At 50.0% G+C, this 21,814-nt stretch overlaps 1 protein-coding gene across 1 annotated transcript; it reads left to right on the top strand.

The window, feature by feature from the left end:
- The first annotated feature begins 1,587 nt into the window (after window positions 1–1,587).
- LOC147122433 (uncharacterized) lies at window positions 1,588–11,642 on the top strand. The gene is made up of 2 exons (XM_085977732.1): window positions 1,588–2,373; window positions 11,212–11,642. The coding sequence occupies exons 1-2, from the start codon at window positions 1,616–1,618 to the stop codon at window positions 11,456–11,458; spliced, it is 1,005 nt and encodes a 334-aa protein (XP_085833858.1). The 5' UTR covers window positions 1,588–1,615; the 3' UTR covers window positions 11,459–11,642.
- The last annotated feature ends 10,172 nt before the right edge of the window (window positions 11,643–21,814 follow it).

Here is a 21,814-nt window from a genome sequence, read left to right as displayed (position 1 = left end):
CACCCAGAGAGTGGTGAACCTGTGGAATTCTCTACTACAGAAGGCAGTAGAGGCCAATTCATTAAATATATTCAAGAAGGAGTTAGATATATTTCTTAAGGTCAAAGGGATCAAGGGATATGGGGAGAAAGCAGGAACAGGGTACTGAATTTGGATGATCAGCCATGATCGCATTGAATGGCGGAGCAGGCTCGAAGGGCCGAATGGCCTACTCCTGCTCCTATCTTCTATGTTTCTATATTATCTGTTCTGGTACATTTCCCATTGCTAGATCCAGCAGTGCTCCCTCTCACCTTGGACTTTTTACATACTGGGTAAGAAATCAGTCTTGTACACATTGTAAAAACTCCATTCCCTGTACCCTTTTCGCTACCTCTTCTTGCCAGTTTATTTGTGGGGTAGTTAAAATCTCCTATGATTATTATTCCATGTCCTTTACTCATTTCATATATTTGCCTTTGCAGCTCTTCCTCCACCTCCTTTCCACTACTGTATTAGGTGATCTGTAGTATACCCCTATTAGCGTGATCGATTCCATCTCTTTTATTTCAATCCAGATGGATTCTGTTTCTAACCTTCTGTTAGTTCTGTCCCTTTATTCTGCTGCCATTGTATTGGCCCAGAAATTCGGGTCCCAACGCATACGGACGGAGTACTCACGTGTGGACCCGATGGAAGTGCCGGAATCTTGCATGCACTACGCATGCGTGGGAAACCGGCACTTCCGATCCTCTGAACCAAGGGGTTCAGAGGTCGAACGCGTGCGCGCGGGAGTCTGCGCGTGCGCGTTGAACTTCCTTTTTTTTTCAGGTTTTAACGTGCGGGTAAGTCTGTACATTTTAGAAATGTAAAAAGCAGCCGTAAGGACTTCATTTTCAAAGGTAAGTGGTCAATTATTTAAAATTATAACATTTTTTCCACAGGTTTTTTACTTTTAAATACTTTAAAGCAAGGTAAGTTTATTTTTAGCCCTGTTTTTTTATAAAATTATTTTTTTCAAAAATGTAAATTTTTGTTTAAAATAGTTATTTAATGTCATTTATAGTTTATTTACAAAGTGTGATGTTTTTAAAAAATTTATTTGAAGGTAAAGTACAGTTTTACAGCCTCAGCATTTATACGTTTTGACAGGTCTATCTGTCAAGACTTATGAATGGAGCATTCCCTGCTCCGATTGGCTGCCTGTTGCTCACGTGATCCCAGGGGACACTTCGCACTAACTACGCCCCTGGGACACGCCAGCACAGCGCGCCGGCCTCTGGGACAGGCCTCGGAGAGGAATTCCACGCAGGCCAAGAGGTCAACTGCCGGCGCGCTAGGTAAGTGTAGGTCGGGGGCTTGCACCCGCAGGAAGCCCCCGACCCGAATTTCTGGGCCATTATCTCTCTTTAGTACAGCTACCCCTCCCCCTTCTTCTTTCCCTATCCCTTCTGATTATGTTAGAACCTGCAATATCTCGTTGCCAGTCTTGTTGTGTAGCCATGTTTCAGTTATTCCTGCTATCTCACAATTCACTGACAGCCATCCAGTGTCCTGCTTGTATTTTGAGAAAGGACATACTGTATTCTCAGTGTTCTTTCTTTTTTCTACAGGTATATTTGAATTAGAGTCATCGATGGGCGAGGAGGTGGACGAGGAGGAGGAGGAGGAAGAGGAAGAGGAGGATGATGAAGAAGATGCTGACAAAGATATCCATGAGATTTTGAAGTCGTATCCGATCATCCACCAGCTGGAGCCTGCAGGCAATCTGCTGCTCTCTCGCTGTGCAGCTGGAGAGGATGTCCGCCTCGGCATTCAACAGCTGCATGAGATGCTGCGGAACAAACCGCAGCCCAAATTCACCTACCAGCCGCCGGTAACCCTGGACAAGAGGCTGTACGCCAAATCCTATGGCTGCGTGAACCTGGCGCCATTCATGGCGATTCAGAAAGCCTACGGGGACAGGGAGAAAGCAGTGAAGCAGCGCGTGCGCGCGGACCTGACCCGCCGGCTGAAAGTGGCCGAAGACCAAGCGAGGAGCAATCTTCACGGGCAGGCCCTCGAGAGAAATTACGACCCTTTCCGAAAGTATAAAGGGGACACAGTGCGGTGCGAGCAGGGCTTGCTGCAGCGTAAGATAGACCATGCAGAGTCGCTGAAGTTCGTTCGCCAGTGCAACTTTCTGTTCCTCGAAGAGAAGACTCAGCGAAGATCGGACCATCAGTTCGCCAAAGAATTTAACTCCCGCTATACCGTGATGTCGGAGGCCTTGCTGAAGCGTCAGATCAGGGAAAGGAATGAAAGTATCCGTCAACAGAAACTTGAGGTGGCGCAGAGCGTTAGGAAGCAAGCAAAGCAGCTAAAGGAAGAAATCAAGGACTTCATGGCGCACAAGTGAGTTCACAGCAATCATCTTTCATTTTCAGTGAATGTATCAGCAAAGAAACCTTGTTGACACAAATTGTCAGGCGCTTCCAGCTTGTTTTGAAAGCCTAAAAATCCAGGTATTCGCAAGCGGTATACTCAACGTCCAAATGTTCGAACAGGTAAAATGCCACAAAAAGCCACCAAAGGGTACTGAGCACAGTGCTGGTCTCCATATACCGAGCACAGTGCTGGTCTCCATATACCGAGCACAGTGCTGGTCTCCATATACTGAGCACAGTGCTGGTCTCCATATACCGAGCACAGTGCTGGTCTCCATATACTGAGCACAGTTCTGGTCTCCATATACTGAGCACATTGCTGGTCTCCATGTACCGAGAACACTTCTGGTCGCCATATACTGAGCACAGTTCTGGTCTCCATATACTGAGCACAGTTCTGTTCTCCATATACTGAGCACAGTGCTGGTCTCCATATACTGAGCACAGTGCTGGTCTCCATATACCGAGCACAGTGCTGGTCTCCATATACCGAGCACAGTGCTGGTCGCCATATACTGAGCACAGTGCTGGTCGCCATATACCGAGCACAGTGCTGGTCTCCATATACCGAGCACAGTGCTGGTCGCCATATACCGAGCACAGTGCTGGTCGCCATATACCGAGCACAGTTCTGGTCGCCATATACTGAGCACAGTTCTGGTCGCCATATACTGAGCACAGTTCTGGTCTCCATATACTGAGCACAGTTCTGGTCTCCATATACTGAGCACAGTTCTGGTCGCCATATACTGAGCACAGTTCTGGTCTCCATACACTGAGCACAGTTCTGGTCGCCATATACTGAGCACAGTTCTGGTCTCCATATACCGAGCACAGTGCTGGTCGCCATATACAGAGCACAGTGCTGGTCTCCATATACCGAGCACAGTGCTGGTCGCCATATACTGAGCACAGTGCTGGTCGCCATATACTGAGCACAGTGCTGGTCGTCATATACCGAGCACAGTTCAGGTCGCCATATACTGAGCACAGTGCTGGTCTCCATATACTGAGCACAGTGCTGGTCACCATATACCGAGCACAGTGCCGGTCGCCATATACTGAGCACAGTTCTGGTCTCCATATACTGAGCACAGTGCTGCTCGCCATATACTGAGCACAGTTCTGGTCTCCATATACTGAGCACAGTGCAGGTCGCCATATACTGAGCACAGTGCAGGTTGCCATATACTGAGCACAGTTCTGGTCGCCATATACTGAGCACAGTTCTGCTCGCCATATACTAAGCACAGTTCTGGTCGCCATATACTGGGCACAGTGCTGGTCGCCATATACTGAGCACAGTGCTGGTCTCCATATACTGAGCACAGTTCTGGTCGCCATATACCGAGCACAGTGCTGGTCGCCATGCACTGAGCACAGTGCTGGTCGTCATATACTGAGCACAGTGCTGGTCTCCATATACCGAGCACAGTTCTGGTCTCCATATACCGAGCACAGTTCTGGTCTCCATATACTGAGCACAGTTCTGGTCGCCATATACCGAGCACAGTGCTGGTCGCCATGTACCGAGCACAGTGCCAGTCGCCATGTACCGAGCACAGTGCTGGTCGCCATATACTGAGCACAGTGCTGGTCTCCATATACCGAGCACAGTTTTGGTCTCCATATACCGAGCACAGTTCTGGTCGCCATATACCGAGCACAGTTCTGGTCGCCATATACTAAGCACAGTTCTGGTCGCCATATACCGAGCACAGTTCTGGTCGCCATATACCGAGCACAGTTCTGGTCGCCATATACTGAGCACAGTTCTGGTCTCCATATACTGAGCACAGTGCTGGTCTCCATATACTGAGCACAGTGCTGGTCGCCATATACTGAGCACAGTGCTGGTCTCCATATACTGAGCACAGTGCTGGTCGCCATATACTGAGCACAGTGCTGGTCGCCATATACTGAGCACAGTGCTGGTCGCCACATACTGAGCACAGTGCTGGTCGCCATATACTGAGCACAGTTCTGGTCGCTATACACAGAGCACAGTGCTGGTCTCCATATACTGAGCACAGTGCTGGTCGCCATATACTGAGCACAGTGCTGGTCGCCATATACCGAGCACAGTTCTGGTCGCCATATACCGAGCACAGTTCTGGTCTCCATATACCGAGCACAGTGCCGGTCGCCATATACTGAGCACAGTTCTGGTCTCCATATACTGAGCACAGTGCTGCTCGCCATATACTGAGCACAGTTCTGGTCTCCATATACTGAGCACAGTGCAGGTCGCCATATACTGAGCACAGTGCAGGTTGCCATATACTGAGCACAGTTCTGGTCGCCATATACTGAGCACAGTTCTGCTCGCCATATACTAAGCACAGTTCTGGTCGCCATATACTGGGCACAGTGCTGGTCGCCATATACTGAGCACAGTGCTGGTCTCCATATACTGAGCACAGTTCTGGTCGCCATATACCGAGCACAGTGCTGGTCGCCATGCACTGAGCACAGTGCTGGTCGTCATATACTGAGCACAGTGCTGGTCTCCATATACCGAGCACAGTTCTGGTCTCCATATACCGAGCACAGTTCTGGTCTCCATATACTGAGCACAGTTCTGGTCGCCATATACCGAGCACAGTGCTGGTCGCCATGTACCGAGCACAGTGCCAGTCGCCATGTACCGAGCACAGTGCTGGTCGCCATATACTGAGCACAGTGCTGGTCTCCATATACCGAGCACAGTTTTGGTCTCCATATACTGAGCACAGTTCTGGTCGCCATATACTGAGCACAGTTCTGGTCTCCATATACCGAGCACAGTGCTGGTCGCCATATACAGAGCACAGTGCTGGTCTCCATATACCGAGCACAGTGCTGGTCGCCATATACTGAGCACAGTGCTGGTCGCCATATACTGAGCACAGTGCTGGTCGTCATATACCGAGCACAGTTCAGGTCGCCATATACTGAGCACAGTGCTGGTCTCCATATACTGAGCACAGTGCTGGTCACCATATACCGAGCACAGTGCCGGTCGCCATATACTGAGCACAGTTCTGGTCTCCATATACTGAGCACAGTGCTGCTCGCCATATACTGAGCACAGTTCTGGTCTCCATATACTGAGCACAGTGCAGGTCGCCATATACTGAGCACAGTGCAGGTTGCCATATACTGAGCACAGTTCTGGTCGCCATATACTGAGCACAGTTCTGCTCGCCATATACTAAGCACAGTTCTGGTCGCCATATACTGGGCACAGTGCTGGTCGCCATATACTGAGCACAGTGCTGGTCTCCATATACTGAGCACAGTTCTGGTCGCCATATACCGAGCACAGTGCTGGTCGCCATGCACTGAGCACAGTGCTGGTCGTCATATACTGAGCACAGTGCTGGTCTCCATATACCGAGCACAGTTCTGGTCTCCATATACCGAGCACAGTTCTGGTCTCCATATACTGAGCACAGTTCTGGTCGCCATATACCGAGCACAGTGCTGGTCGCCATGTACCGAGCACAGTGCCAGTCGCCATGTACCGAGCACAGTGCTGGTCGCCATATACTGAGCACAGTGCTGGTCTCCATATACCGAGCACAGTTTTGGTCTCCATATACCGAGCACAGTTCTGGTCGCCATATACCGAGCACAGTTCTGGTCGCCATATACTGAGCACAGTTCTGGTCGCCATATACCGAGCACAGTTCTGGTCGCCATATACCGAGCACAGTTCTGGTCGCCATATACTGAGCACAGTTCTGGTCTCCATATACTGAGCACAGTGCTGGTCTCCATATACTGAGCACAGTGCTGGTCGCCATATACTGAGCACAGTGCTGGTCTCCATATACTGAGCACAGTGCTGGTCGCCATATACTGAGCACAGTGCTGGTCGCCATATACTGAGCACAGTGCTGGTCGCCACATACTGAGCACAGTGCTGGTCGCCATATACTGAGCACAGTTCTGGTCGCTATACACAGAGCACAGTGCTGGTCTCCATATACTGAGCACAGTGCTGGTCGCCATATACTGAGCACAGTGCTGGTCGCCATATACCGAGCACAGTTCTGGTCGCCATATACCGAGCACAGTTCTGGTCTCCATATACCGAGCACAGTTCTGGTCGCCATATATTGAACACAGTTCTGGTCTCCATATACTGAGCACAGTGGTGGTCTCCATATACTGAGCACAGTGCTGGTCTCCATATACTGAGCACAGTGCTGGTCTCCATATACTGAGCACAGTGCTGGTCTCCATATACTGAGCACAGTGCTGGTCGCCATATACCGAGCACAGTTCTGGTCGCCATATACTGAGCACAGTGCTGGTCGCCATATACCGAGCACAGTTCTGGTCGCCATATACCGAGCACAGTTCTGGTCTCCATATACCGAGCACAGTTCTGGTCGCCATATACCGAGCACAGTTCTGGTCTACATATACTGAGCACAGTGCTGGTCGCCATATACTGAGCACAGTGCTGGTCGCCATATACTGAGCACAGTGCTGGTCTCCATATACTGAGCACAGTGCTGGTCGCCATATACTGAGCACAGTGCTGGTCGCCATATACCGAGCACAGTTCTGGTCACCATATACCGAGCACAGTTCTGGTCTCCATATACCGAGCACAGTGCTGGTCGCCATATACTGAGCACAGTGCTGGTCTCCATATAGTGAGCACAGTGCTGGTCTCCATATACTGAGCACAGTGCTCGTCTCCATATACTGAGCACAGTGCTGGTCGCCATATACCGAGCACAGCTCTGGTCACCATATACCGAGCACAGTTCTGGTCTCCATATACTGAGCACAGTGCTGGTCGCCATATACCGAGCACAGTTCTGGTCACCATATACCGAGCACAGTTCTGGTCACCATATACTGAGCACAGTTCTGGTCGCCATATACCGAACACAGTTCTGGTCTCCATCTACTGAGCACAGTTCAGGTCGCCATATACAGAGCACAGTTCTGGTCTCCATATACTGAGCACAGTTCTGGTCTCCATATACTGAGCACAGTGCTGGTCTCCATATACTGAGCACAGTGCTGGTCGCCATATACTGAGCACAGTGCTGGTCGCCATATACCGAGCACAGTGCTGGTCGCCATATACCGAGCACAGTTCTGGTCTCCATATACCGAGCACAGTGCTGGTCTCCATATACCGAGCACAGTTCTGGTCGCCATATACCGAGCACAGTGCTGGTCTCCATATACCGAGCACAGTGCAGGTCGCCATATATTGAGCACAGTGCTGGTCGCCATATACTGAGCACAGTGCTGGCCTCCAGAAACTAAGCACAGTGCTGGTCGCCATATACTGAGCACAGTTCTGGTCTCCATATACCGAGCACAGTTCTGGTCTCCATATACCGAACACAGTTCTGGCCGCCATATACGGAGCACAGTGCTGGTCTCCATATACGGAGCACAGTTCTGGTCGCCATATACCGAGCACAGTGCAGGTCGCCATATATTGAGCACAGTGCTGGTCGCCATATACTGAGCACAGTGCTGGCCTCCATATACTAAGCACAGTGCTGGTCGCCATATACTGAGCACAGTTCTGGTCTCCATATACTGAGCACAGTTCTGGTCTCCATATACCAAGCACAGGTCTGGTCTCCATATACCGAGCACAGTTCTGGTCGCCATATACTGAGCACAGTGCTGGTCTCCATATACCGAACACAGTTCTGGTCGCCATATACCGAGCACAGTTCTGGTCTCCATATACCGAGCACAGTTCTGGTCGCCATATACCGAGCACAGTTCTGGTCTCCATATACTGAGCACAGTTCAGGTCGCCATATACCGAGCACAGTTCTGGTCTCCATATACTGAGCACAGTTCTGGTCTCCATATACTGAGCACAGTGCTGCTCTCCATATACTGAGCACAGTGCTGGTCTCCATATACTGAGCACAGTGCTGGTCTCCATATACCGAGCACAGTGCTGGTCTCCATATACCGAGCACAGTGCTGGTCGCCATATACCGAGCACAGTGCTGGTCGCCATATACCGAGCACAGTGCTGGTCGCCATATACCGAGCACAGTGCTGGTCTCCATATACCGAGCACAGTTCTGGTTGCCATATACTGAGCACAGTGCTGGTCTCCATATACCGAGCACAGTGCAGGTCGCCATATATTGAGCACAGTGCTGGTCGCCATATACTGAGCACAGTGCTGGTCGCCTATACTGAGCACAGTGCTGGCCTCCATATACTAAGCACAGTGCTGGTCGCCATATACTGAGCACAGTTCTGGTCTCCATATACTGAGCACAGTGCTGGTCACCATATACCGAGCACAGTGCTGGTCGCCATATACCGAGCACAGTTCTGGTCTCCATATACTGAGCACAGTGCTGGTCTCCATATACTGAGCACAGTGCTGGTCTCCATATACTGAGCACAGTTCTGGTCTCCATATACTGAGCACAGTTCTGGTCGCCATATACCGAGCACAGTTCTGGTCGCCATATACCGAGCACAGTTCTGGTCTCCATATACCGAGCACAGTTCTGGTCGCCATATACCGAGCACAGTGCTGGTCGCCATATACTGAGCACAGTGCTGGTCGCCATATACTGAGCACAGTGCTGGTCGCCATATACTGAGCACAGTTCTGGTCTCCATATACCGAGCACAGTTCTAGTCGCCATATACCGAGCACAGTGCTGGTCGCCATATACTGAGCACAGTGCTGGTCGCCATATACTGAGCACAGTGCTGGTCGCCATATACTGAGCACAGTGCTGGTCGCCATATACTGAGCACAGTTCTGGTCTCCATATACTGAGCACAGTGCTGGTCTCCATATACTGAGCACAGTGCTGGTCTCCATTTCGTGAGCACAGTGCTGGTCGCCATATGCTGAGCACAGTGCTGGTCGCCATATGCTGAGCACAGTTCTGGTCTCCATATACCGAGCACAGTTCTGGTCGCCATATACCGAGCACAGTTCTGGTCGCCATATACTGAGCACAGTTCTGGTCGCCATATACCGAGCACAGTTCTGGTCACCATATACTGAGCACAGTTCTGGTCGCCATATACTGAGCACAGTTCTGGTCTCCATATACTGAGCACAGTGCTGGTCTCCATATACTGAGCACAGTGCTGGTCTCCATATAGTGAGCACAGTGCTGGTCGCCATATGCTGAGCACAGTTCTGGTCTCCATATACCGAGCACAGTTCTGGTCGCCATATACTGAGCACAGTTCTGGTCGCCATATACCGAGCAGAGTTCTGGTCGCCATATACTGAGCACAGTTCTGGTCGCCATATACTGAGCACAGTGCTGGTCTCCATTTCGTGAGCACAGTGCTGGTCGCCATATGCTGAGCACAGTTCTGGTCTCCATATACCGAGCACAGTTCTGGTCTCCATATACCGAGCACAGTGCTGGTCTCCATATACCGAGCACAGTGCTGGTCGCCATATACCGAGCAGAGTTCTGGTCGCCATATACTGAGCACAGTTCTGGTCGCCATATACTGAGCACAGTGCTGGTCTCCATTTCGTGAGCACAGTGCTGGTCGCCATATGCTGAGCACAGTTCTGGTCTCCATATACCGAGCACAGTTCTGGTCTCCATATACCGAGCACAGTGCTGGTCTCCATATACCGAGCACAGTGCTGGTCGCCATATACCGAGCACAGTTCTGGTCGCCATATACCGAGCACAGTGCTGGTCGCCATATACTGAGCACAGTTCTGGTCTCCATATACTGAGCACAGTGCTGGTCTCCATTTCGTGAGCACAGTGCTGGTCGCCATATGCTGAGCACAGTTCTGGTCTCCATATACCGAGCACAGTTCTGGTCTCCATATACCGAGCACAGTGCTGGTCTCCATATACCGAGCACAGTGCTGGTCGCCATATACCGAGCACAGTTCTGGTCGCCATATACCGAGCACAGTGCTGGTCGCCATATACCGAGCACAGTTCTGGTCTCCATATACCGAGCACAGTTCTGGTCACCATATACCGAGCACAGTTCTGGTCGCCATATACTGAGCACAGTTCTGGTTTCCATATACCGAGCACAGTTCTGGTCGCCATATATTGAGCACAGTTCTGGTCTCCATATTACAAAAAGGATACAGAGGCACTGGAGAAGGTACAAAAAAGATTTACCGGGATAGTACCAGAACTGAGAGGTTATAATGATCAGAAAAAACTGAACAGGCAGGAAAAGAGAAGGTTGAGGGGTGATCTGATCGAGGTCATTAAGATTATGACAGGGTTTGATAGGGTAGACGTAGAGAAGATGTTTCCACTTGTGGGGGAGACCAGAACTAGGGGCCATAAATATAAGATAGTCACTAATAAATCCCATCGTTAATTCAGGAGAAACTTCTTTACCCAGAGAGTGGTGAGAATGTGGAACTCGCTACCACAGGGAGTGGTTGAGATGACTAGCATCGATGCATTTAAGAGGAAACTCGATAAGCACATGTGGGAGAAAGCAATAGAAGGATATGCCGATAGGTTGAGATGAAGAGGGGTGGGAGAAGGATCGTGTGGGGAAAGTACCACCCTAAAATTGTTTCTCGTTGCTCCTGTTCTACGACTGGAATACGGAAGTAACATCGACCAATTCCCCCACTCCCTCTTTAATGTTCATTGGAAACAGACGGTCACAGGATTTTGTGTTGCTTTTTATAATTTATAATTAAAACAGAGGAATAATTATAAACAGAGGGACATTAATGAGCATAAGTTAATATGCAGAGTGAAGTGCATTAATGCTGACCTCAGTTAAAGTGAATGCTGCATTTGACTCGAGGGGCAATCTCCTTTTTCTCCCCCTCAAGGCAATTGGTCATGCAAGTGGAGAACAATGCCGCAAGGACAGCCGCTAACACTATTCTTTCGGAAGCGTCGAAAGACAGATTGCTGCACGCCAGATCCAGGGTGGCAGCCCAGAAGGCACACCAGCATTCCGCAGAAACCACTGACGCAGCGGCAGCTGAACAGAGCGCCTCCTACCTATACAAATTGCCAGGCATTTCCCCTCAGCCCACATTGACCCAATCCGAGGCATCTGCTCCAGAAATATGACAGCCATGCGGTCTCATCAGTCCCCCAGACACAGTTGGTCGCAAGTGTGGTGGCAATTTGCCTAAGAATGGTCTAATTATTTTCGTGTATAATAGCCCCCACCTGTCACTGTATTGTACGAATTAGTAATTATTTAAAGCACCAGTGATTACAGGCTATATTTCAAAGCCAGAGGTTTTGCAAAGTTTGTATAGAAACAAAGTGACAGATTCTAACAGTTATCCACAAGTCCCATTCTGGCTCTACTGTCTAGGACTGTTTGGCCCATGTGTGTCTCAAGTACAGGAGCTAATACACACGGTCCAGTACACAGCGGGTAAAAGGGAACGATTCACTTCAGTCTGGGACTGTACGGCCTGTGTGTGTCTCAGTGTCAGCTCTTGTAGTTGTACGCGCCGGGTAAAAGGGAACGATTCACTCCAGTCTGGGACTCTACAGCCCGTGTGTGTCTCAGTGTCAGCTCTTGTAGTTGTACGCGCCGGGTAAAAGGGAATGATTCACTCCAGTCTGGGACTGTACAGCCTGTGTGTGTCTCAGTGTCAGCTCTTGTAGTTGTACGCGCCGGGTAAAAGGGAATGATTCACTCCGGTCTAGGACTGTACAGCCTGTGTGTGTCTCAGTGTCAGCTCTTGTAGTTGTACGCGCCGGGTAAAAGGGAACGATTCACTCCAGTCTGGGACTGTACGGCCTGTGTGTGTCTCAGTGTCAGCTCTTGTAGTTGTACGCGCCGGGTAAAAGGGAACGATTCACTCCAGTCTGGGACTGGACGGCCTGTGTGTGTCTCAGTGTCAGCTCTTGTAGTTGTACGCATTGGGTAAAAGGGAATGATTCACTCCAGTCTGGGACTCTACGGCCCGTGTGTGTCTCAGTGTCAGCTCTTGTAGTTGTACGCGCCGGGTAAAAGGGAACGATTCACTCCAGTCTGGGACTGTACAGCCTGTGTGTGTCTCAGTGTCAGCTCTTGTAGTTGTACGCGCCGGGTAAAAGGGAACGATTCACGCCAGTCTGGGACTGTACAGCCTGTGTGTGTCTCAGTGTCAGCTCTTGTAGTTGTACGCGCCGGGTAAAAGGGAACGATTCACTCCAGTCTGGGACTGTACAGCCTGTGTGTGTCTCAGTGTCAGCTCTTGTAGTTGTACGCGCCGGGTAAAAGGGAACGATTCACTCCAGTCTGGGACTGTACGGCCCGTGTGTGTCTCAGTGTCAGCTCTTGTAGTTGTACGCGTTGGGTAAAAGGGAACGATTCACTCCAGTCTGGGACTCTACGGCCTGTGTGTGTCTCAGTGTCACCTCTTGTAGTTGTACGCGTTGGGTAAAAGGGAATGATTCACTCCAGTCTGGGACTCTACGGCCTGTGTGTGTCTCAGTGTCAGCTCTTGTAGTTGTACGCGTTGGGTAAAAGGGAATGATTCACTCCAGTCTGGGACTGTACAGCCTGTGTGTGTCTCAGTGTCAGCTCTTGTAGTTGTACGCGCCGGGTAAAAGGGAACGATTCACTCCAGTCTGGGACTGTACGGCCCGTGTGTGTCTCAGTGTCAGCTCTTGTAGTTGTACGCGTTGGGTAAAAGGGAACGATTCACTCCAGTCTGGGACTCTACGGCCTGTGTGTGTCTCAGTGTCACCTCTTGTAGTTGTACGCGTTGGGTAAAAGGGAATGATTCACTCCAGTCTGGGACTCTACGGCCTGTGTGTGTCTCAGTGTCAGCTCTTGTAGTTGTACGCGTTGGGTAAAAGGGAATGATTCACTCCAGTCTGGGACTGTACAGCCTGTGTGTGTCTCAGTGTCAGCTCTTGTAGTTGTACGCGCCGGGTAAAAGGGAATGATTCACTCCAGTCTGGGACTGTACAGCCCGTGTGTGTCTCAGTGTCAGCTCTTGTAGTTGTACGCGTTGGGTAACAGGGAACGATTCACTCCAGTCTGGGACTGTACGGCCCGTGTGTGTCTCAGTGTCAGCTCTTGTAGTTGTACGCGCCGGGTAAAAGGGAATGATTCACTCCAGTCTGGTCCCTCAGACCAGCGCCTGAATCATCTCAACAAAAGCAAAATACTGCGGCTGCTGAAAATCTGAAATAAGAACAGAAAATGCTGGAAATACACACCGGCCGAGAAATTCGGTTGTTTCGACGCTACGGGTGTCGAATTGGGACCAAAATGGTGTTCGAGCAGCATGCGCGCACTTTTGTTGCGGGCTGTGCTGGACGCCATCTTGGTTAGGGTGGCCGTTAGGCGCGTGCCCTGGAAGTATGGTAAGTAGGCAGATCGTGACGTCAATCTGCGTGCAACGCTGATTTGACGCCAGCGCTGCCATTTTCGTCGTCATCACTGGACCTAACTCCCTCTCCTAACCTCGCACAGCTAAACATGTGTTCAGCAGCAGGAAGGACCCCTCCCCAACCAGTGATATTTAAAGGGATCATTAACAACTTTCAGGTAACTTGCTTTTTGATTTCTACTGACTCTGTGTGAGTTTGTGGAACTGTTTGCAGCTTTCTAGAGTTGTTTAAAGTTGGTCAGATGACAAGGAATGGTGCTGCAATTGGAGAAGGCCTTGCTTCTGAATTCAAGGGTTCTGGTCAGATCACTTGTTCCCAGTCATGGGTGCTCGAGTTGTCCTCCCCCTTGACCTGCAGCATGACAGGGAGATGGAGCAGAGGCAGCAAAGAAGAGGACAAGCCATAGGCCTAGGGGGGGAGAAGGGGGAGAAGGGCTCTCGGCAGGAGGCCTTACCCACCGAGGGTTTTCCGCGAGCAATTCTCTTACCTCAGCCTGAGCCAGGAACAGTGCATGAGACGTCTGGGATTTACGAAGGAGGTGCTCATGGAACTCTGCCAACTCTTGCAGCCAGACCTGCAGCCTCATTCCAGGGCAAGGACAGCGCTGCCAGCGGCTGTGAAGGTGACCGTGACCCTGAATTTCCTCGCGTTGCGATCCTTCCAGGCTGGAGCAGGCGACATCTGTAACATCCCACAGTTCGTTGTCCACTGCTGCATAAGAGAGGTGACACTTGCTCTTTATGCTAGGAGAGGGGACTTCATTGTCTTCTCTCTGACCAGAGAGAAGCCGGCGGAGCGTGCACGTGGCTTTGCCAGGATAGCGGACTTCCCATGGTGCAGGGCGCCATCAACTGCACACACGTGGCTTTGCGGGCACTGTATATAAATGCGGAGTTGCACCGCAACTGCACAGATTACCACTTACTGAATGTGCAATTGGTGTGCGAGCATGTTCAGCATATCATGATGGTGACTGTCTGGTATTCTGGCAGCAGTTATGATGCTTTTATTCTACGCCAGTCCACTATTCCCTCAGTCTTTGAGTCATCAAGACAAACCAGAGGGTGGCTACTTGGTGATAAAGGCTATCCCTTGACCACCTGTCTCGTGACTCCCCTCCGCAACACAACCACATGTGGGCAGCATGCGTACAACGAGAACCATGCTGCCACATGAAACATCAAAGAGCAGACCATTGGCGTCCTTAAACAATGCTTCCGCTGCCTGGATCGCTCTGGAGGAGCCCTACAGTACTCACCAGAGTGTGTGTCCCGATTCATCATAGTCTGCTGTATCCTCTACAGCCTGCCCATCATGAGGGCACAGCCCTTGCCACCAGGGATACGGCCACCAGCTCAGGAGCATGAGGAGGAGGAGGAGGAGGAGGCAGAAGAAGAGGAAGCGGAAGGAAGGAGGTAACCTAGCCAGCCACTTTCTGGCTGGGCTAATCGGGATGGAAATATCTGCCTGTGGTACAAGTGAACGCAACCCAACTTCCCCATTCAACATTAGTCGCACACTTTACCTACCCTGTTATTGACCATCCTCTTGGCCACAATGCTCAAATAAAAGCCACCACAAAGAAAACTTTTCAATCAAACTTTATCCAGACATCAAAAGTTCAACTAATCACCCTTGTGCATTCCCTTAGTGACTGTCATGCGTGTGCCTTTGCCTACCTTGGTGCTGCTACGCAGTGCTACCCCAGTGGCTGCAGCATAGCTGGTGGAAGGCTGCTGACTTTCAATGAGGGAGACTTGCTGGGTGACCTCGAGGAGCTTTAGCCCTAGTAGGCCCGGTTCAGACTGCACCACCTCGGCATGGGTGGCAGCAGTCTGGTCAGGCTGGCTGACAAGGCAACTGGCGGAGTGGTAATGGTGGGAGGATGAATGCTGTCATCCTCCACAGAGCCACTGCCACTCCAAAGGGGTAGCGCCTCAGCATTCCTAGTAATCTGCTGGAGTACAGACTGCTGGACTGCTGTGACCCCCTGCAATCCCCTTTCAACACTTGTAAATCCAGCCATGATGGCAGCAGTCTGTGCTTGCATGACTTCAGTCTGAGCTTCGATTGCAGCACTCAGACGTTGGGTGGCTTCTGCTTGTGCTGCAGTGGAAGCTGAGACTTTGGCCATCAGACACGGTTGGGTCCACAAATGAGTTAATGGATTTGCCCACTTCTAGGCTAGGAAGCATGGGCGCCCAGCTCTGCCCAAAGTATTAACAGGCCCCTCACTCAATGATCAGTATTAACAGGCCCCTCCCACAATGATCAGTATTAACAGGCCCCTCCCTCAATGATCAGTATTAACAGGCCCTCCCTCAATGATCAGTATTGAGGCCCCTCCCTCAATGATCAGTATTAACAGGCCCCTCCCTCAATGATCAGTATTAACAGGCCCCTCCCTCAATGATCAGTATTAACAGGCCCCTCCCACAATGATCAGTATTAACAGGCCCCTCCCTCAATGATCAGTATTAACAGGCCCTCCCTCAATGATCAGTATTGAGGCCCCTCCCTCAATGATCAGTATTAACAGGCCCCTCCCTCAATGATCAGTATTAACAGGCCCCTCCCTCAATGATCAGTATTAACAGGCCCCTCCCTCAATGATCAGTATTAACAGGCCCCTCCCACAATGATCAGTATTAACAGGCCCCTCCCTCAATGATCAGTATTAACAGACCCCTCCCACAATGATCAGTATTAACAGGCCCCTCCCTCAATGATCAGTATTAACAGGCCCTCCCTCAATGATCAGTATTAAGAGGCCCCTCCCTCAATGATCAGTATTAACAGGCCCCTCCCTCAATGATCAGTATTAACAGGCCCCTCCCTCAATGATCAGTATTAACAGGCCCCTCCCTGAATGATCAGTATTAACAGGCCCCTCCCTCAATGATCAGTATTAACAGGCCCCTCCCTCAATGATCAGTATTAACAGGCCCCTCCCTCAATGATCAGAATTAACAGGCCCCTCCCTCAATGATCAGTATTAACAGGCCCCTCCCTCAATGATCAGTATTAACAGGCCCCTCCCTGAATGATCAGTATTAACAGGCCCCTCCCACAATGATCAGTATTAACAGGCCCCTCCCTCAATGATCAGAATTAACAGGCCCCTCCATCAATGATCAGTATTAACAGGCCCCTCCCTCAATGATCAGTATTAACAGGCCCCTCCCTCAATGATCAGTATTAACAGGCCCCTCCCTCAATGATCAGAATTAACAGGCCCCTCCCTCAATGATCAGTATTAACAGGCCCCTCCCTCAATGATCAGTATTAACAGGCCCCTCCCTCAATGATCAGTATTAACAGGCCCCTCCCTCAATGATCAGTATTAAGAGGCCCCTCCCTCAATGATCAGTATTAACAGGCCCCTCCCTCAATGATCAGTATTAACAGGCCCCTCCCTCAATGATCAGTATTAACAGGCCCCTCCCTCAATGATCAGTATTAAGAGGCCCCTCCCTCAATGATCAGTATTAACAGGCCCCTCCCACAATGATCAGTATTAACAGGCCCCTCCCTCAATGATCAGTATTAACAGGCCCCTCCCTCAATGATCAGTATTAACAGGCCCCTCCCTCAATGATCAGTATTAACAGGCCCCTCCCTCAATGATCAGTATTAACAGGCCCCTCCCTCAATGATCAGTATTAACAGGCCCCTCCCTCAATGATCAGTATTAACAGGCCCCTCCCTCAATGATCAGTATTAACAGGCCCCTCCCTCAGATATGAAGCAAAGGCAGTTAATGGATTTCAGGTAAAGATCAGCCACTATCTAATTAGGATCGTAGGAACATAGAAATAGGAGGAGGCCATTCAACCCCTCGAGTCTGCTCCACCATTCAATGAGATCATGGCTGAGCTGCGACCTCACTCCATATGGGTCTTTGGCCCATATCCTTTGGTTAACAAAATGTTATCAATCTCGGATTTAAAATTAACAATTGATCTAGCATCAATTGTTGTTTGTGGAAGAGAGTTCCAAATTTCTACCACCCTTTGTGCGTAGAAGCGTTTCCTAATTTCACTCCTGAAATGTCTGGCTCCAATTTTTAGACTTTTTCCCTTAGTGCTAGAATCCCCAACCAGCAGAAATAGTTTCTCTCTATATATCCTATCTGTTCCCCTTAATATCTTGAAAACTTCGATCAAATCACCCCTTAACCTTCTAAATACAACCCTAATTTGTGTAATCTTTCTTCATAACCCTTGAAGTCCGGGTGTTCTGGTAAACCTACGCTGCACTCCCTCCAAGGTCGGTATATCCTTCCTAAGGTGTAGTGCCCAGAACTGCTCCCAGTGCTCCAGGTGTGGTCTGACCAGGGTTTTGTACAGCTGCAGCATAACTTCTACCCCCTTGTGTTCTAGTCCTCTAGATATAAAAGCCAGCATTCCATTGGCCTTTTTGATTATTTTCTGTACCTGTTCATGACATTTTAATGTTCTATGTACCTGGACCCTCAAGTCTCTTTGGACCTCCACTGTTTTTAGCCTTTCATCATTTAGAAAGTACCCGGTTCTATCCTTTTTAGATCCAAAGTAGATGACCTCACATTTGCCTACATTGAAATCTATTTGCCACAGTTTTGCCCATTCACTTAATCTGTCGCTATCCCTTTGTAATTTTATGCTTCCATCTACACTGTCTACAATTCCACCTATCTTTGTGTCATAGGCAAATTTGCATATATGACTTTCTATGCCATCATCTAAGTCATTAATACAGTAAATAGTTGAGGCCCCAACACAGATCCCTGCAGGACACAACTAGTCACCTCCTGCCAATTTGAGTACCTACCCATTATCCCTACTGCCTGTCTCCTGCCGCTCAGCCAATTTCCTAACCAGGTCAATAATTTACCCTCAATTCTGTGGGCTTCTACCTTAGTTAACAGTCTCTTCTGTGGGACTTTATCAAATTCCTTCTGGAAGTCCATATAAATATCCATAGACATTCCCCTGTCCACTACTTTAGTCACCCCTTCAAAAAATTCAATCAGGTTTGTCAGGCATGACCTGCCTTTCACAAATCCATGCTGGCTCTGATCGACTGAACATTTTCAAGGTGTTCAGTCACCCTATCCTTAATTATAGACTCCAGCAATTTCCCCACAATAGATGTTAGGCTAACTGGTCTATAATTCCCTGGTTTCCCTCTCTCGCCGTTCTTAAATAGCGGAGTGACATGCACAACTTTCCAATCTAAAGGAACGGTTCCTGAATCGAGAGAACTTTGGAAAATTATAGTTCGGGCATCTGCAATGTGCCCACCCACTTCCTTTAAAACCCAGGGATGGAAACCATCTGGTCCTGGGGATTTGTCACTGATTAGTGCCATTATTCTCTTCATTACTGTTATTTTACTTACGTTTATTTTACTGAGTCCCTGTCCCTGATTTAGTTTCCTTGGGATTTCCGGCATACAATCCTCTTCCTTTACTGTAAATACTGACGCAAAGTAATTATTCAATACGTCCATTTCCTTATTATCATTGATAATATTAAGGGGTCAACATTGCTCCTGACACCCTCTTTTTCCCAATATAATTGTAAAAAGTTGTGTTGATTTTGATATCCCTTACAAGTTTCCTTTCATATTCCCTTTTTATAGCTCTGAATGGCTGGAGGGGCTGAATGGCTTCTTCCTGCTCCTAATGTTCCTGTTTATTTACAGCGTCATAGAGTCACAGAGTTATACAGCACAGAAAGAGGCCCTTCGGCCCATCGTGTCCGTGCCGGCCATCAAGCCCTGTCTATTCTAATCCCATTTTCCAGCACTTGGTCCGTAGCCTTGTATGCTATGGCGTTTCAAGTGCTCATCTAAATGCTTCTTGCATGTTGTGAGGGTTCCTGCCTCTACCACCCTTTCAGGCGGTGAGTTCCAGATTCCAACCACCCTCTGGGTGAAAAAGCTTTTCCTCAAATCCCCTCTAAACCTCCTGCCCCCTGGTTATTGACCCCTCTACTAGGGGAAAAAGTTCCTTTCTATCTACCCTATCTATGCCCCTCATAATTTTGTACACCTCAATCAGGTCCCCCCTCAGCCTTCTCTGCTCTAAGGAAAACAACCCCAGCCTGTCCAGTCTCTCTTCATAGCTGAAGCGCTCCAGCCCAGGTAACATCCTGGTAAATCTCCTCTGCATCCTCTCCAATGCAATCACATCCTTCCTATAGTGTGGCGACCAGAACTGCACACACTATTCCAGCTGTGGCCTAACCAGCGTTTTGTACAGCTCCATCATAACCTCCCTGCTCTTATATTCTATGCCTCGGCTAATGAAGGCAAGTATCCCATATGCCTTTTTAATCACCTTATCTACCTGTCCTGCTGCCTTCAGGGATCTATGTGCATGCACACCAAGGTCCCACTGATCCTCTGTCCTTCCTAGGGTCCGACCATTCATTGTGTATTCCCTTGCCTTGTTATTCCTCCCAAAATGCATCACCTCACACTTTTCAGGGTTAAATTCCATTTGCCACTGTTCTGCCCATCTAACCAACCCGTCTATTTCGTCCTGTAGCCTGAGGCTTCCCTCCTCGCTATTTACCACTCCGCCAATTTTTGTGTCATCTGTGAACTTACTGATCATACCTCCTACATTCATATCTAAATCATTAATGTACACTACAAACAGCAAAGGACCCAGCAGCGGTCCCTGTGGTACACCACTGGACACAGGCTTCCAGTCACAAAAACAACCTTCTTTGAGTGTCTTTGAGGGGAAAGCTGGGCCGAGCAGGAGTTTTCCCCATGTGGAATTATTGCTGATTAAAGTGACATTTCACACTGTCCATGTACTGAGACCAGAAGCTGAAAAAGCCCCAGCGTGAGTCTGATATCTGTGTGTCCCAGAGCAGCCTCACTGCCCTGTCCCCTCACAGCCCAGACAGCGCTTGTTGGATTCATTTACTGGCACCGAGCTGGAGTTGATGCTGAGAATCCACTCAACACATCCCAGGGAAACAGAACTGCTCCCGAAGTGGATCCAGACAGAAGCAGGAAAGAGCCTGTTTGAAAGGTGCCGAGTGACTGCTGTCAGTCCAGACCCTGAGCTCGAAGCCTGAGATTAAAGGCTGCTCCGTCTCGCCAGCATTTGGGAGCCCAGTTCTTGCAATTGCAGCCTGCAGCTCGCTGGGGCTGCTCAGTAATTGGGGCTTGTCCCAGTGAGAAGGAGCCTGTGACTGAGAACCGCAGGTGGCGGAGCTGCGAGTCTGCACTAATATGCACTCGCTCATCACTCTCTCACCCCCAGCCCCTCAGATTGGCCCCGAGAATTGGTCAGCGCAGCCGCCCAATCGCGCAGTGATCGAGCGACTGAGAGAGAAAGGAAGGCAGGGGCAGCTTTACCAAGAGTTGGAACAGCATCAGGGACAGATTTACTGATGGGAAAACCATTTCAGCAGGCATGCTCTAGGTGTCAGCCTCGGCTCAGTGTTAACGCTCTCACTCTCCAGAGACTCAAGCACATAATCCAGGCCAACATTCCCAGTGCAGTACTGCGGGAGCGCTACACTGTCGGAGGAGCAGTCCTGAGGGAGCGCCGCGCTGTTGGAGGGGCAGTACTGAGGGAGCGACGCGCTGTCGGAGGGGCAGTCCTGAGGGAGTGCTGCACTGTCAGAGGGGCAATACTGAGAGAGCGCGGCACTGTCGGCGGGACAGTACTGAGGGAGCGCTGCACTGTCGGCGGGACAGTACTGAGGGAGCGCGGCACTGTCGGAGGGGCAGTACTGAGGGAGCACCGTGCTGTCGGAGGGGCAGTACTGAGGGAGCGCTGCACTGTCGGAGGGGCAGTACTGAGGGAGCGCCGTGCTGTCGGAGGGGCAGTACTGAGGGAGCGCTGCATTGTCGGAGGGGCAGTACTTAGGGCGCGCAGCATGTTGGCGGGGCATTACTGAGTGACGCTGCACTGTTGGAGGGTCAGTACTGAGGTAGTGCCGCACTGTCGGAGGGTCAGTACTGAGGGAGCGCAGCACTGTCGGAGGGGCAGTACTGAGGGAGCGCTGCACTGTCGGAGGGGCAGTACTAAGGTAGCGCTGCACTGTCGGAGGGGCAGTACTGAGGGAGCGC

The sequence above is a fragment of the Somniosus microcephalus genome, chromosome 3 (assembly GCF_052327205.1).
Source record: "Somniosus microcephalus isolate GS21.2 chromosome 3, FLI_Smic_1.0, whole genome shotgun sequence".
In the NCBI taxonomy this organism is placed as follows: Eukaryota; Metazoa; Chordata; class Chondrichthyes; order Squaliformes; family Somniosidae; genus Somniosus; species Somniosus microcephalus.
The sequence above is the reverse complement of the archived record's forward strand: the minus strand, read 5'-3'. Positions and strand labels throughout refer to the sequence as shown.